This window comes from Egretta garzetta, unplaced genomic scaffold, assembly GCF_000687185.1.
Source record: "Egretta garzetta isolate BGI_Z169 unplaced genomic scaffold, ASM68718v1 scaffold287, whole genome shotgun sequence".
NCBI lineage: Eukaryota > Metazoa > Chordata > Aves > Pelecaniformes > Ardeidae > Egretta > Egretta garzetta.
Window position 1 is genome coordinate 12,180,534 of NW_009260435.1, and position 17,825 is coordinate 12,198,358.

Here is a 17,825-nt window from a genome sequence, read left to right on the forward strand (position 1 = left end):
GCATTCATTAGCATTTCATTCGGAATTATTTCCAACTTGTAGTGGAGCAGGTGACTGGATGTTAAACTTTCACTGATGGGATGAAGAAGTCTAAGGTTCAAACCAGAAATGGGACTGCTTGGAGTAGACGTGGGACAAGGGAGGAAAAATGAATTTTGATGAACCTGATCTTCAGCAAAAGTCAGGCACTGGGAGATGGCTTTTGTTAAAAAGAAAGAACACCAAAATGTGTGATGTTCCTATACTTTCTCAAGAAAAATAAAAGCAGCATTATCTCTGTTTCAGCTTGTCTTTAAAATACACAAAGGAAAGGCAGTGCAGAAAAGGACAGTAATTTTGCCGATTGTACTTTCTATGTGCTCTCGTTAATGGTCTTTTCTTGTGAGTGTTCATTTAGCATGTTTGATTCGAAGAGATCCGGTCTGCATAGGTTTAGAGTAACTTTGTTAATGTTCTTTTGATAACTTCTGGTTATCAGCGTAAGGTTTATTGGCCATAACTGCATTGTGAGCCGAGTAAATCGGTTGTTAGTGCATTTGGAAACAGTTCAGCCTGATTATGTGGATCTAAGCAGCAATTTTACAACTTTGTCTGTAGTGCCATCACAGAAATTGAGCGAGCAAGCAGGCAGGCACCCTGCACATACCTCTCTCTTAGGATGGTGATTTACTGCCTCTATCTGCTGCCTTTTACAGCTGTGTGCTGGCTAATGTCCCTGCCTTGCTGGTGAGCTTGTTTCAGTCCTGTGATGCTACATCTCCTTAGCATGGAATCTGAATCTGACTTTGCCACCAGACTGAAAAGCGGACTGCAGCTTTTCTGAAGCTCTTCCCCCATCTTCCCTCGTGGTTACCTTGGGCATAGAAAAACAAACTGGTAGGGGTTATAGTATGGGGACACAGATGCTTTCCTTTTGACTAGTCTGTGTTCTTCGACCACTCTCCAAGGCTTCTCTTGTGTTTTGTTTCAACTTGGCCTGATGGCTGAAAGCTTTACTGTACTGTAAATTATTACTTTTGACAGTTATGATAATGATATTCCACCCCCCCCCCCATAGTATCCTCTGACCTGAGGTATCAGAATGCCCAAAGATATGCCTAAAATGTCGCAAATGAATGCAAATCACATGTAGTTACAAATTAGTTCAGATAAACAATGTAAGCAGTGTACAGTATCTCCAGGAGAAATGACAAGCACCACTGATTAGAGTATTTACATTGAGAGGGATTTCTGAGTTAGGCTCAATACATAATTTCTGATTATGGAGTCAGTGCATTAAAATAGTATACAGTAACAACTTGCCATTTTTCTGTAAGCTACCAAGATGCATATATAGATGAATTCAACTAACAAATCAACAAAATATTGGCTACTGGGGTGGAGCAGTGTGAGGTGAATGTGGAAAGTGGGAAGAGGACAAGCTACAAGAGTTAAGCATCTAAACAAGGATACCCTAAAGAGCATCTGGCTACGGTGAGTCCAGTGGAGGCTGAACAGTTGATTCTGTTTTGCTTCAGAACAAAAGGAAAAAGGAACCATGTGGCATCCTGGTTGATACTAGCTTACTCTACTTGGTGTGTGAGAGGCAGCGATAGAGCTCTGAAACCATCATCTCCTTTGTTTTCTCACTACTTCATATGTAAGCAGTATAAAAGTATTATAGAATAGTTTGGGTTGGAAGGGACCTTCAGAGGTCATCTAGTCCAACCCCCTGCAGTGAGCAGGGACATCTTCAACCAGATCGCATTGCTCAGAGCCCCGTCCAATATGAATGTTTCCAGGGATGGAGCATCTACCACCTCTCTGGGCAACCTGTGCCAGTGTTTCACCACCCTCATAATAAAAAACGGTCTTCCCTGTATCTAGTCTGAATATCATCTTTAATCTTGGCTGAAGATTCACACGTTAATGGTTTTTTTCAGGTGGAACTTGCAGAAATTTGCACAAAGAGTGAACGTTACATTGGCACAGAAGGTGGAGGAATGGACCAGTCAATCTCTTTTCTGGCAGAAGAAGGAACTGTATGTGGATCTTTGTAATCTAAACTAACAATGTAATATTAAGTTACATAAACAAAAATATCTTCATATGTATCTTGCAGAAAGACAAGAAACCGGAATACCATAGTAAGCAGTATAAGCATCATTGGTATACAAATGAAACAGGAATTATATGTATAAAATTGTGTATAATCGAGTGTGACAAGTTTGAAGGAATAAGATGATGAAAATGAGAAATGGCAAGAAGGAGGAAAGAAAAGATGTGGGGAAAGAGGTACTCTAGAAGAGCACAAGGTTCCACACTATTTGGCTAATTCATCGCTGAACTTGGAATGTTTCCCATATAATGAAATCTGAATGGTCGGTATGCCTTGTTTCAGTGCAAATGGGATAATTATTACAAAAATGCTTTCTTGAAACTTCTTATAACCAAGCTGTTCTAGGAAGTTTTGCCAGGTCCAGTTACAAAGACAATGGAGACTTTTTTTTTTTCTTCCCAGTTTTGCTAATTCCAGACAATTCTGTGGCTGGATTCTGATGTAGAAGGCATTTAGCTGTCTTAAACATGGCGACAGAAGGTGGGCTAGCAATGATATACAGGACCTGCCAAGTTATGCACAAGCGCTTGCAGTGGAATTTACAGTGAAGTTCATCTATTGTCCCAGAAGGTGCACAGGACTGCAAATGTTCAAACCTAAAACCTGTCAAAATACTTTTATTTAAATTAATGTGACATTTTATGACAACCTTTACTTTGCTTATGATTGTGATACTGTATTTCTACAGCTTTTGTTCCTTAATGCCCTATCTTGGATAAGCTTATACAGAAAATACACTTATTTCCTAGAATTACACCAAACATTGTATTCCATCATGAGACGTCTATTTTCAATTTCACATCACCTGTACCTACTCTACACTTTTCCTTCATGCTTGTACTGTTAAACACACAGCTACATGAATGCTGAAGTAAGCAGCATCTTCTCCTGGCATACACGCAGACGATCATGTAAGCAGAGGCTTTTCTGACATACAGAGATAGTGATTGAAAAGGCAAATAAAACGTTAAAAAATATTTGAAAAGAAATTGCAAGCAGACCAGAAAATACCCTTGCTTCAGTGTACTTGCAGCTGAATGCAGTTCTGGCCTCACATCTCAAAAAAAACCATACTAGAATGAGAAAAGTATAGTAAAGGACACTGAGGTTGGTCAAAGCTATTTTTTACATGAGCATTGACTGAATAATTTAAAACATTTTGGCTAGGAAAACAAGTATGTTTGAGGGTGATATTTTGAAGCTCTGTAAAACCCCTGAATGGGAAAGAGAAGGTAAATTGAGAATTCAGTGTTTTTCGTAACTGAAGAACTAATAGAAACACAATGACATTAGTGAGCAGCTTGTTAAAAACAAACAAGGAAGTTTGGGGTTTTTTTTCCAAAACATTCATTGTTAAATTGAGAAATACCGTGCATTGTGGAAGGCAAAAGTTTAAAAAGGATCCCAAAAAAGACCTTCTTGGATACACTGATAGAGTATTAGCCTATTTGTAGCTATTAAACATACTAGTCTGATGTGTCTTCCAGTGTGAGTATAACCACTGTAATCTTTGCTTATGGGAAGCTGAAAAAAATATACCTGAAAAAAAGATTGCTTTGTATAGGTCCTATTTTCATATTCCCTCTAAATATCCATTTATGGCTACTGTCAGAAACAGGACAGCTTAGTGGTACATGCTGATCTAATGTAGCAGCTCTTAAAGGGTATATTTAAATGTAAGCAAGTTTGTCTGTCGTGATAGTAATTTTGTGACGTAGTCCAGAATCTCAATGGCAGGGAGTAGCACACATGCTGTACATAATGTACAAGCAGATTTGTCGTTGTTTATTTAGCACTCTAGCTGCTCAAGGAACTCTCTGGGGGTGAACAATGCCAAAACCAGTAAGACGTCCCCGCTTGCAGAGTTACAGTCTATTCTAAGAAGCCAAAGCAGGGCACATGATTTACAACTTACCCCAGTGAAAAACCAGATGTGAATTTAATCTCTTGATTACATTACATCCTGAATTATTTAATTAATGGATGCCTAGCTTATTCCATGAAAAGGTCACAAAATGTTGGGAACATCTTATGCAGCCTGTGTAAGTCATCTGTGAGGCAAGACAGTCTCATGTCAGGAGGAAGGAGACAGTAACTACATTTTATATATGTTTTATTTAATTTCTGTGTTTGATTGTGTATCTGTAACATGATCACTGTCTCCAGTCAGTCCTAAGATTTTGGTGCTATTCCATACCTCAGTGAACTAATCTTGATTTAGTGGAAAATCAGAAACTAAGGGGGAGATGGACATTGGTGAAGGGGAAGGGAATGTGAAGCCCCTTGTTTCTAGCGGCATGCACATTAACTTCAGCCAGGCCTGGTACTTTTCTGGAGATCAAAGAAAAACTGTTGTCTTAAACAGGCAAGAAAAATAGGTCGGGTGGGGTTCTGTGAAATGCTGAAAAAACCCAAAGACTTAATGGAAACATTTTAAAATCCAGCTACAAGGGAAAGGTTTGAAATGTATGTGTAACTTGGCCAATGAGGTTAAACCTCTTTTCTCACTGTTTCATGTCAGTTTTCTTTCCTTAGCTGTCCCTGGATTTTCAAGAGAAAAAACATGCAAATTTGCATTTGATTTATAGAACTAAGTGCACTGTTAGCTAGTAGTAAATTAAAACTAACCATTCATTTTTCTTTCAATAGGCCAAGTTGATAGAGTTCAGTCCTCTGAGGGCAACTGATGTTAGACTTCCAAGTGGAGCAGCGTTTGTTATTGCTAACAGTTGTGTTGAAATGAATAAAGCAGCGACTTCTCATTACAATATTAGGGTAATGGAGTGTCGTCTGGCTACAAAGGTAACGTATGGCTTATGTCAAACTCTAATGAAACCTTCATCTAAATATGTGCTTTTTTCCCTCCACTGCTGACCAATCGTGTCTTTGACACCTGGCTAGGTGCTACTTTAAGTAGCATTTTTCTTTCCAGAACCAGACACCTCCACCTCTGCAGAAACAGAACTCCTGCTGAGTTTAATGAAAGTACAAGGACTGTGCCCTTATATAGAAGATTATGTGATTTAGTTCTATTCAATTTAATTTGTATTATATTTCAGTGGAGGAAATAAGTCTATTTTTCACGAAAAAAATATTCTCAGTTAATAAGATAGACTGTTTCTAATTAAAGCTGAATAATGACAAATAATGGAAAGCAACCAGTGTGGTCACATGCTTATATGGATATATTGTAATAGATGTGTATTTTCTAGGATTTAGAGGACATCAAAGCTACTAGTTGGAGGCCTGGAAGTAATATTGGAAATTCTGAATAGCAGCATGTATGTTAGTGTGAGGTTTAAAAACAGGCTTGAATCAAACCCCAACATTTAGGTTGTGCTGCTGGTTTATAGCTTGCAATTATCTCTAAAATGTATGGAATTTGAACATGAAGAAAATCTAAGTTCCACTTTTAATTCCAGATTTTGTAGACCATACGTTTAGGTATCTGTAGATGTAGGGTTTAGGTTGAGTTTCTTATAGGAATACAGTTGTTTTTTCTTCGATTAGATTAAGTGAGGAGTGAGCATAAAATTTGCTGCAGTTATACCCAATGTGATGTGCAGTGTGAAAGAACAGAATTTGGGTCACAAAATCTAGATGAAAGTTTTAAAAACTGCAGTGTGGAACTCCTTGCCACAAAACATTTGTCCAAAACCTGAGCAATACTCAAAAGTACTTCAAGCATCTGTTGGCATCATAATTCTGTGAAAAATTACCATAGTTAATGCCAAAAAAAAATACAGTTGAAGAGATGATCAGATACTGACAAAATGAAATATAAAATGTTGTGCTGAGATTTTTTTTGAGGAGGGAAGCTAAACTTCAGGTGACTTTTTAAATGGGCTTTAAACTCCAGTATAAAGAACATAGCTGCATTTTAGGTGTATAAAAGGTATGGTAAAAATAAGAGCACCAATGACCACAGTTGAAGCTGTTGTCACTGAAGTTAAAAAGATTCTTAGGCCATTAAGAAAATCAAGATAAGGACCTCTCTGTGTGCTGGTCCTGGTATAACTGATAAGCCTCTAATTTAGGATAGTACATTGACTAGGTATGTATTTTAGGAAGAGCTACTTTTGGAAATTTTTTTGCATAAGAAACAGAGAGCCTTCACAGATAATCTATTCTAAAAGGCAAACTACAACAAAGTGCATGAGGTTTTAAGACCTTTTGAAGTGTTGTTCCATATACCAGATTTTGTGAATTGAATCACAATTTTCTAAATGTAAATTATTGGTCCTGTGCAGTAAACTGAAAAGGCGGTAAGAAAAGATGATTTTTTTCACATTCCTGTTATCTATGATGCAATCTCTAAAAAGGTACCTTTAGCAGATGCATGATTTTAAGGAGACTAACAACATACACCTGTCTATTTTTAAACATATGCTAGCCAGATGGAAAGCTGCACACACTATAAAAATGCATTGAGCCAGGAAAAGACTTTCTTTAGGAACAGGTCACAGTGGGGTGAAGGAGGGTAGGTATGTAAGTGGAAGCAGGGAAGTCTTTTAAGCACCATTAAGCTAATGGAACTATGAAATGACATGCTGGGCCTCGCAGTAATGCTTGGAAAGAAATTCTCATTGGTAAGTGCCTTAGGATAGGCTTTTTCCTTCCCTTTCTGCTTTAGGTCATTCTAGAATTTCATACCGTTTGAAGAAAGCTCCATGTAAGTAAAGATGCTAACCCAACATATCCCTGCTGGCATTAGTGTAGAACATTTTGATGTCAGTCTGTCTTACAGCAAGTGAGCTCTTGGTCACCCTCACAGAATTATTTTTCTCAGGTTCTGTTCCTTTCCCTTCCCTTCTGGACAGTCATTCGTTTGCTTGGGTTTTTGTTTTTTCCTTTCTCTATTCTTGTTGTAGCCTCCGAGTGCTTTCCTGTACCGCATTAAACAGTATGTTTAAAGACACTCATGTTCTGCAGAACACTCGGCAATTCCAAAGGAAATGAACTTGTACTTTATACTTCAGAAAAGTCGCACAGTAGGTGCTGCAGGATGAATATGAGCATTAGTGAATGCTGTGATCTCCCCTGCTTCACCATGTGTGTGGTTCACTTCACTGTCAGCTACAGAGTGGTGCCAAGAATGTCTGCAATAGGAGTGCCATATAGTTAATCAGCTAAGTTTGTTAAACATGGAAAGATGCTCAGATTCTGCTCTACATTACAGATATGTATAGTGTGAGAAAGTGATGCTGCTATATAAGGGCTAATTATTTCTGTACTTAACTCCTAGTTAGACTTTGTTTTACTTATATTTGTCCCATCATTTACTAAGTATGTTCTCCTTTCAGTTACTTACAGTTCTCCAGTGTGCCTGTGTTGAACAATAAAGGACAATAAAGCCTACAGATGCTATGTCTTGGCAGTTAAGAGCCAGCTGGATGATGTCCACATCTTTAATCCACCTAGTCAGAGATCATCAAGAAAATATCCAACTGTGGGATCAGTGTTGGGATTACTTTTGTAGATTTAATAGATGGGTTTTTTTCCCATTTCTGTTCTGTGTCCATTACCATTTAAGCTGCTGCAGCTAGATTATTTTAAAAAAACATTTCTGTTTGCCCATAACATTTTTTCTCAGTGCTGTTAGAACTGAAACTCTGCTATAAGCAGTATAGACCTTTCCAATAAAGCCCTGCCCACTTGTCTGACAGGGTCAGTTTCTGTTTGGAACATTTGACCTGTAAAGCCCCAGCATAGTTAGCTCATCTAAAATACAGCATCTCCCCCAAAGCACAGAAATGGGAACAGATGTGACAATAGATGACATATTTCTACAAGGGATTATTTATTTTAAAAGGAAGTAGAAAAATTTTTGTTGCTTTATAGAACATTATGTTTTGTAAATTCTTAGTTCTGTTTAACTTCTGGTAATAAAGTCTAGGGGATGCTGAACGTTAGGATTAAAGTATGAGGAAAAAAAAATTTCCATTCATTTAGCACCTCGAAGCAGATTTAAGAACTTGTCACAAACGTGCATCAACATAGGAAATACTGAATATTTAAGTAAAACATAGGAAGAAATAATTGTTATTCTAACTTTTCAATAAGTAAGCTAAAGTTCTAGGTACTCAGAGCCTTTGAAAAGCAGGCCAGAAGTGACTTAAATCAGTCTTTCACAAGAAAATTTTCTCACCCTGATTTCTGCATTAGCCACTGGACAGTGCTGCTTCTTTCTCTACCACTGAACATACAAAACTGTGTTTTAGATGGCGACAGAGTCATATGATTTGGATTTTGATTGGATTTTGTTTGTTCTGCTCTAGTAAGCCTCACATAAATCACAGTAAGTCACTAGATGGCACCAAAAGTAGTTAATTTTTATATACTGTAATAAAGCAAAACTGGAAAAACCCCTGCAAAAGCACTGTTGGAAGAGAGCAGGAGGGTGAGAATCTATAGCAGATAGTTGGGCAGCAGATCTTTGGCTTAAATTTCAAATGCTGTAACTTTGCACAAAGCAAAGCAAATACTTTTCAGACATGTATGTAAATCCCATGATTCTTTTAACCTGGGAAGTTAAATCTCTCTCAAAACCAGTGTTTATTGAAAAGAGTAATAAAACACACTGGGTGAAATCCTGGCCCTGTTGATGAGAGATTTTAACGCTGATTTGAATAGGAAGAGGATTTTATTCCCTGGTATTGCTACACTGATTTAAACTCTGCAAACATACAGCCTGATCTGGCATACTTGGAAGCTTTAACCTCAATTTAAATGGTGCAGAATTGGAGATTTGTCAAGTTCCTGTGAATGCAGTAAAACGACACTAGCATGTACCTGCTAATCTGTGTTTGACTCTGTAGTAATCTGTTGCAATTAAAGGTGGTATGTCAGTAGGATCCCACAATGATCACTTAATATTCTATAATTGATAACATTCCACCTTAGGAGGAGCGCTGCTTTACTCAACCATTTTCAATAGGCACATGAGAGCATCAACACATGTAGCAACCTTCCAGAGAAAAGCCTCTTTGACAGAATCCTGAAAAGTTGAAATAATTCCTGTCAATTGCCAAAATATCACAGAGATACACAAAGCATGACATCATTGTCTGGAGTGGGAAAAACAGATGTATCGATAAGTAATTAGCAGCATAGCAATTGTGTGGGAACAGAGCAGGTTCTGACTAACACATCATAACCTTCCCATAAGGCTCAAAACTTCCTTTAAACTGGGCGTTAAAAGAATGTACTTAAAATTTGATTTAAACTCTAGAGACTGAGAAAAGTTACAGTTAATTCTCCCGCACAGATCTTACACCTACTTTCATATTTTTAAGGCTATTATGAGAAAGGCTTTTAATGACAACCTCAATTGTTCATCAGTAAACTCCAGGAGTATCTTGGAAAGATCAAACAGTTTTAAATATTAGCGCAAATTCTAACACTACAGAAACAGACTTCTTGGGCACCTTTAGTGTTACAGTATCATAGCATTTGTATGAGCAGTTGTCTGAATGTGGTTGAAAAGAGTTAAGTGCTTGACGTAACAACATCCATGGAAAAGGATAAACCACTGGTTTGATACCACACAAATAATGCCAGTGGGGCTTTTACAGACAATACCTGATTTGAGGGAAGAATATTTGTCATTCACAGACCTTTTATAAATAAATATAGTGATCATCTGCCTTGTACTGATAGAAAGTAGCTTTTGATGGTTCCTGATTAAGAATTGAAAAGAGCAGATGGGTCATAAAGGTGCTTATAGACAATTAAGTAGTTTTAAACAGGAAGGCACAATATTTTCTGTTTTATTTTTTGCATTTTAGCTTCTCTCAAAGTCAAAAGGCTTGGACTGGAAAAAAATGTTGAGACTCCATGATGTGCAAACCAAGCTAGGAGTTAGCCTAGAGGAAATGCTGACCATTGTCGAGGAGGTATTACATCCTGAGCCTTACAGCACAGAGGAAATTTGTAAATGCCTGGGAATTAGCCTAGAGGAGCTCCGCTCTCAGATCCTTAGTCAAAACACGCAAGATGGTAAGCATATATGAAATGGTGTTTTTTTAGTGTACAATGTGTGTATTGTGTAAAAGTTTATGTATAGATAAGTAGTGCAAGTGGAAATCTTGCTAGAGTACTTCCCCAGAATCTTGGGTGGCAAGTGAGAGAATTGATACCATGATTTTCATTCTAACTTTTAACTTAAAATAGAGCAAAACTTTGATTTTGGTTGATCTGTTTCTAAAAAGTAGCAGTACACTCACTATTTTAGATTAACCTGTGTTGGTTTAGAGTCATCTCTAAATAACCCAGATTGCCTTCTGGGGAAAAGTCTAAACCAGGCTTCCTTTTTAGGCAATAGCTATTACAAACCCAAACGTTTTGGGTGATAACATCATGAACATGAATCCTGTTTGCTCTCCCTTAACTAGTATGAAAGACCAGCATAGATGGAACTTGTGTTTCTGGTTTTGAGTTGGTAAATACATTATCAGTTCATAAAACACGCACTGGGCAGCGAGGCGTCTGGGTCTCTCCTGAGAAAGAAGTTCCTGTCACTATCAATACATTTTTTTCTTTTAGGAAAATGTTGGTGGAGGTGAACAAGTTACTATTTAAAGTATTTCCTATGTATTATTGCTTATGATTATACCATGTAGTCATGAGCACTGGCACACATGTAATGGATCCTGGATGCATTTAGTAGAGTTGCTAATAATACTGAATAGAGCATTTATTAGATAATTAATGTGCATTCATAACAGGTTTCCAGTTGAGATCAGAATCTTTATTTAAGAACTTAAAAGAATCCTTACTTCCTTGTTTCCCTTCTGTGGCCTTAATACTTCTACTGTTTTGAAGGTGAGTTGTATCCCTGCCAGTGCTTCCCAAGACTGCATTCAGGGGCGTATATATTTGACGTATAGAAACCAGTAACATATCTAGGCATACTGATGCTTATATTTAAATAACAATTGTAAAGTTTATATCTTGACCAAGGACCAGGTCCTGAATCTAGAACCTGTTTTGCACCCCAGTGATATCAGAGAGTATGAAACGATCTTATTGTCTAATTATGCTGCCAGAGCATGGAATAGGAAATCTTAATCCAGCTTTTCATCTCCATAGAAAGAGTTATGATAACTCTGGGCTGCGTGTACCTGAGAAATACACTGAGCCACGTGCCTGCACTCTGCAACAGTGAAACTGCAAGGTTGTAAATCTTTTACGCTGTTCCCTTACTCTCCCCTTCATGAAGCAATACAAAACTATTAACTTACAGATGTTTATAACTCCTTATACCTGGTTTATAAAACAAAATTCTACAGTTCTGTAGAATTAAATTGTTTATACAGGTTATTTAATTTTTTTAAAAAAAAAATCTTAAGTCTGGATAAAAAATTTAAACATGAAAGCTATAGAAGAAACTCAAAGGAAATTTTATACTGTGGCTCTGAACAGCATTTGCAGATGTTTGCTGAACAGAATCTCTTAAACTTGCATGACCATGATTTCATTTGATAAGGCCAATTAAAATTGGTTATGCTGAAAGCCTCTTTGCATGTACAATATAAAATTAAATAACAGATTTCTGTAAAGCTATATGCAAAGAAGAAACAAGACAGACACAGAAAGAAGGAATCTAAATCCACTGTTTGTTTTTGTTACACACTAAACAAATTACATTTTATGTTGGCTTTGGAAAACCAGAGGCTGCTTGACAAAAATATTTTTCTTATTTCCCCTCTACTTTCCCACTATATTTTAATGACAATGCCTGGCTTCTTCATGTGAGAGAAACATACCAACAAATAAGTAATCTCTGCAGAGAATTTCAGAATGTTGTTGAACTTTTTTGTTCAACATGAAGAAGGAACCATAACGTTTAGGGTATCTTCCTTCCTTTGTACACGTTTTATCTTTATCAACTTTTCTGATAAAATATTATAATGTTTAGGGTAAATCTTTTGCATGAGAATTACTATTTAGATCATTTACTGGATTCTGAGTTTTCTGTGGCTGAATATAAATTGTCAGTAGTTTTATTTTTTTGTATTATTCAAAGCCCAGTAATAGTTACAAGTAATGTTTTTGTACTGGCATCGTATCTCATGTTTAAGGATCTGAAAGTGCTATGTAAATATTATTTTAAACTTAAGTCTAGCTTCCTCTCCTCCTCCAGTGATGGTACTGTATACTTATACACTTACAAAATTTTATGTAAGGCTGATCGGATCAAAACTCCACATCCCAAAGGAAAATAGCGTGGACAGGCTTTGGGCGAGTCCCAGACCAGGTCTGGAAGCACACAGCCACTTTGCGTCCCTTTTATAGGCAGGTGCTCAAGGATTTCTGCAGTTCCCCACTGTACAGACCACTTGTTCCCCAGGACTGGAGAAGTACAGGTGGTGCATAAAGCCTCTCTAAACTTCTTTGAGTTGGCCAAGGAACAACTACAAATCCTGAGTATAAATTCCCTTTGCAAATGTTTAGACATGGATTGCACTTGTGGCTTCTGAACATCTCTAGAAAAAAAAAATATTTATTACTTTCTAAGGTGCACTGTGCCATAATTTTGGCTTGGACTTGAGTGCTTCACAGAACATTGAGTGTGTGGCGATTGTGGGACATGAAGTATTTATAAACTTCACCACAAAAGGATATTCTGTAAAACAGTGTATTCCTTTAACCATTAAATGTTTTTTTTCCTTCTTAAATAAGATATTTTTAACCCCATTTTTCCTTTTCATGTATAAAATTGTAATCTAATTCTGGCATTTAAACCTGGGAATGAAATCGCCATGGGAGGAGCAGGAACCCGCTTGCTGTGTGGATTTGGCTGTCTAACTGCCCTCCTATTCATCCCCTGGAAAGAGAATTCTAAATCTGTGCTGTAGCTTCAGTGAGTGGTGCTTGAATAGCCTTTCATTCCCACTGCCAAGTAATCTGTATTAATGGTGATCTCAGTGCAAGAACAGTTTCAGCTCTATTTGCACAGAGGCATACGTGAAGGTGGACTCTCAGATGTCCTGTCAGGCTGCTCTGGGATCTGTAACACTTTGTCGTGTGCATTAGTGGAGTGAACAGAAGAACAGAAGTTACCTCCAAACTTGTAGACCTAAGAATGCTTCCTAGCTTGACTAGCCAGAGCAATCTGGGAACGTACCATCCCCTTCCACAAAAACATGGTTTACTTGGGATGAGCCTCAGAAAGGTGGCCACTTCAGCCAGATCCCATACTGCTACCTGGAAGATGCAGGCCTCTGGGGTATGCCACAGGTTAGGCACAGGCACTGAATAGCCTAGGTTAGTTGCAAAAGCCTTGTTAAAGCTAGCATTCCTCTGGAGAAGAAATTACTTTAAACCAGTAGTTACCATAATCTCAAAGCAGGTGTCTGCTGAATGGGTCACTGAATCCAGCAATGACTCGCCCCCTGGTTTATTTTCAGAAAGCCAGATTGCAAACAGTTACTTGAGCAGTCTCAGTAGAGTAACTGTTCCCCACTCTGAGTAGGGGGTTCACAATCTGGCTCAAATTAAAGCCATCTGGCACCATTTTCTTATATACATTCTGAGCCAGAAACCTTCACCCTCATCATGTTCAATCAGCAGGATGCCTAACAGAGAAGGGTACTATTCCACATGAGTAATGGTGGTAGAAACTGTCCCCTACATGATTTTGCACCGGTAAATTTTTCCTGTTGTAAATTTCTAACAGTCCCATCAGCCATGTGTAGCTCATTAATCTACAGTGAAACATATCTTAAGAAGCTGCCAAAGCAACTAGAAAAAAAATACATAGCCTAAAGAGGTTGGTCTTTAGCTAAAGGTCAGATAGAATTGTACAGGAAGCCTCTAAAGAAAGGAATCTGCTGAAGCTGAAGTTGTAACAAATAATATGAGTTGCTGAGAAGCCACAATGTTTAATTATAAAGAAAAAAAAAAAATCCTTGTAAATGGAGTGGATAGGTTTGCACAGTTTTTGTAGAGCTAAAATTAAAAATATAACCATACAGTTGAAAACCCACAGTAAACTTCCCTGTTATATTTAATTAACCCACAGTTGTTTGGGACTAATAGCCCAGGATTTTTGTTTGGTTTTAAGAGATTTTATATGGATTTTGGACAAACTTTCATTAATGTTAGTCTGCTGCAACTTAACAACTTGGAAGGTTCTTGCTGCAGTACAAGCTATTAGGGCACTAGAAAATGTCACCATTTCTTTCAAGTGCATTTGGTGGTTTGTAAATGAATTGAATCTACCTGTTCGTGGATGACATTACAGAAATCCTCTGTAGAGGAGCAAAGGTAGGGTGCAAAGAACCCACAAAGGCTCACCAAGAGTTGCTGAGATTCTCTGAAAAATAGATAAGGACTAGTAATACAAAGCAGTTAACAGTGGAGATTCGCTGTGTCCTCTCTGAAACTTCAGAAACAGTTAGCGAGGCTGTGACCTGGAAGGTGGATTAGCTGCTCCAATAGCAGGCTGAACACAGACGAAATGTGTTAAAAACTTAGTGACAAAACATCACTAAGAGTAGACCTGGGTATAAGATTCCTTGTCCTCCTTAAAGTTTCTTTTGGTCTTATTTTGACATTTCAGGTTTACTTTAATTTCTTCTGATCTGTGCCTGTTTCAATTATTAAGAGGTATTGCTCACCCTCACTTAAGTCTGTAAGAAACTTTCTCTGTGTGCAGCTATACCATACAAAATAAACCGCAATCCCCATACTGTCTTTTCAGAAAGGGACAAAAGAAACCCTGAGATTCTGATTATGCAAGTGTGTCTAGGTCTGAAATCAAACAGTTCATTCCTGCAGTAAGCTATGCAGAACATGGCAGAGAGGAAATGGGTAGTGATTTTTGAAGAACAGTTTTTGAGAGCATGATGCTGGTCAGAGACTAGGTCCTCAGCCGATTCACATCTCCATCAGTCCGAACGGCACTACGTCATTTTAAACAAGCGGAGCACCTGAGCTGGGTATTGCATGGATCCCCTTACAGAAGAAACATTACTTTAGACATGCCCTAGACAATTGCTCTTAGGTCAGCATTGCAGCCAGCTAGTTTCATTGCACCAGAGGTTTTAGGTTCCTCTCCAGTCACCAGAGAAATGGGTACCACAGGGCAATCTGGGTCTTGGGTGGGATAAACAGTTCCCTAACTGGCCCTTTCACTGACAGAAGATAGAGCTGAGGGTACCTGATCTGGAAATAAATTTAAGTAGGAGAAACCAGGCCTTTATAGTTTACAGGATTAGGAAAGTATATTTACATTTTCAGACAGATTAAGTACCTAATTTCCATATGCTGTAAGAGATTTAAGGATCCACATGCTTTTAAGAATCTGACATTAGTTCCCTAAACCCTGCTTTTTTCTCTCCTTTGAGCACCGCAAAGGGCGGGACCATATAACCCAGTCCTGTGCAACACTGGAAGATTTACTGAGAGAGCTTCAGTTTTTCCTCTTTCAGAATGCTCCAGCCCTAGCTCAGATATAAACTAATCAGTCGTGCGCAGTTTGGTTTTGTTTCTTTTAACCGTGACAGAGTATGGCTTAGGAAATCAGTCCTTTTTAATTGTAAAAAATGTGGCCTCATGAAGCACGCAGATTCTGATCTGTTCCTGCACTCGTCTAAAATCACAACCTCTATAGCTCGTTGGCATGTCCTGTTAATTCAGATTTTATTTATGTGGAGCTAATATACAGGCTGTGATGTAGCAAGGAGGTTCCAGTATAGATGTAATTTTTGGAAATGTTGTGTTGCTCTGCTATCTTTTATTATATAGAGATGGTTAGTTGGACTGCCCATCCAAACAGAAGAGTTACAGGAGGGTTTCTCTATTACCAGAGGCATTTGGTGTTGAAAGCCAAAAATATGTGAATCATTTCATTATTTTAGAATAGAACTTACAGAGTACAGAGGTGTTTGCTGTGCTGAAGATAATTTTACCTGAACAGTACACTGCCAGAGAGGAAAAACAAACTATAAAAAAACGGTTTTTAAACACAAATGTAATTTTCTGAAATAAAATGCTGCCCATAACCAACTAATGGTTAACGTAATGATACCAGCCTTTAACCAATACTAATCTGGTAAACGTCCACAAAGGAGTCTGAAAATAACACACAGCCACTCTTTCTCGCTTGAGAACTGCCTGAAAGGGTCGCTTTTGCATCAAGAGAAAGCCAGTGTCAAGGTAGCAGACTCTCCCCTACACTGAGCGACTCCCCTGGGAGCGAGTGCCATCAAGGACGCAGCTCAGATCTTCTGGCTGGCAGCCAGTAGCCGGAGCGCCCATTCTGGTTGCCAATTCATAACATGATGAGCACAACACAACCCCAGAGATTTTTAAGGTAATCTGGCCAGTAGAGCACTGCTCTACCAAAGGGTGGTCTCCGAATCAATCACAGCCTTTGGCAAGTCTGTTGCCTTACAATTGAAACCAGACATGTTTTCAGTTCATTCTTTGGGTTACTACTGTTCAATGGTGATTTACAAGAGAGCGTTAGCTATGGCAATGTCTCACGCAACTTTAGATATTCCCTAAACGAATGCACATTTAGAAATCTCCTTGCTCTAAAACAATGGCTTATAAGAAAAGAATATTTAAAGAGAAACCATCCTTAAAAATAGGCCAAGCTGCTTTTTTTCGAAGTTCAAAAATGCCGAGGCATAGCTCTGCAAAACACACTGCGAGTAACTCTAGCAGCAACAGAATCCAGTGGGGTAAGACACACCTCTAAATGGGAGACCAAAATATGCGCTTCCTGTTTGATACTCTCGAGATGTTGTTTCTGGGAGGCACTCCATTTTCTCATGTCTCTCCTAGTTCAAAATGCCTTCAGAAGGCCTGTTCAAAAGACAGCAACACAGGGTTCCTCAGTAGCAGGCTGTCTTGAATTACAAAATAAATATCACCAGAAGCAATATCTCCAGTAGCAGAACACTGCTATGTTCGATGTTTCTCTATCATTTTAGACTACTTGTGTGTCTCTCAGCACTGTATTTTCAGCATTTACAGTTGTGATTTACACTTACTCTGGAGAAATAAAAAAGGGATTATACAGATGCTGATCAAGTTTAGTCTGTAAGGGTTGCAATCTGGAATATACATACGAGAGACTTAATACTGGACACAATTTTATTTCCCGTCTTTCAAGGAAGATTTCTACATATACTTGCAAATGGAGATTGCTGCAATCATCAGAAGTGGTCTTCATGGAACAGCCAAGTGGGAACTCCATGTGCCTGGGTCAGATATTGAGTTCTGTTTTGCATACAGGGCTTGTCTCTCTTCTCCTTTTACCTCTATTTGAGGTAAATCAGCCATTTTAGAAAGCAAGAGAGACCAGAAGCTGAAATGAGGAGAGACACCTTGCTCTAAAGGAGAATTTACATGTAAAAAGAAAGGGAGGGATGTTCTGAGGCGCTCTAACAAGAGTGTGCTTGAGTTGTGATGAAGTGGGGAAACATGCTGCAGTAGGCGCTCCACATAAAGTCCACTTAGCTAATACTTACCACCCAAATAGCTCAGGGAAACCCATTTAATCAGAAACTAAATTATGTCATGCATGTTTCTGCTGAACAATACTTCCTCAACAGCAGCCATGGTATTCAAGCAAACAGAACTGTATTGGGAGAGAAAAACAATGAACTACAAGTACAAGCTTGGGAGTGGCAGATCAATTCTCAGATACTAGTTGCAAAGCAAATCCTCCTGTAAGTAGGAGTAGCCTGAGGAGCCTTTAACCACAGCCATC

General features: G+C 38.4%; 1 protein-coding gene across 2 annotated transcripts in view; it reads left to right on the top strand.

The window, feature by feature from the left end:
- GALK2 (galactokinase 2) overlaps positions 1 to 17,825 on the top strand; it is a 48,832-nt gene that overhangs the window by 23,287 nt on the left and 7,720 nt on the right. For both annotated transcript variants that reach the window (XM_035899329.1, XM_035899328.1), the window contains 3 exons: positions 1,923 to 2,021; positions 4,748 to 4,900; positions 9,886 to 10,096. In XM_035899329.1, coding sequence (XP_035755222.1) covers positions 1,923 to 2,021; positions 4,748 to 4,900; positions 9,886 to 10,096 — 463 coding nt within the window. The remainder of the gene's footprint in view (positions 1 to 1,922; positions 2,022 to 4,747; positions 4,901 to 9,885; positions 10,097 to 17,825) is intronic.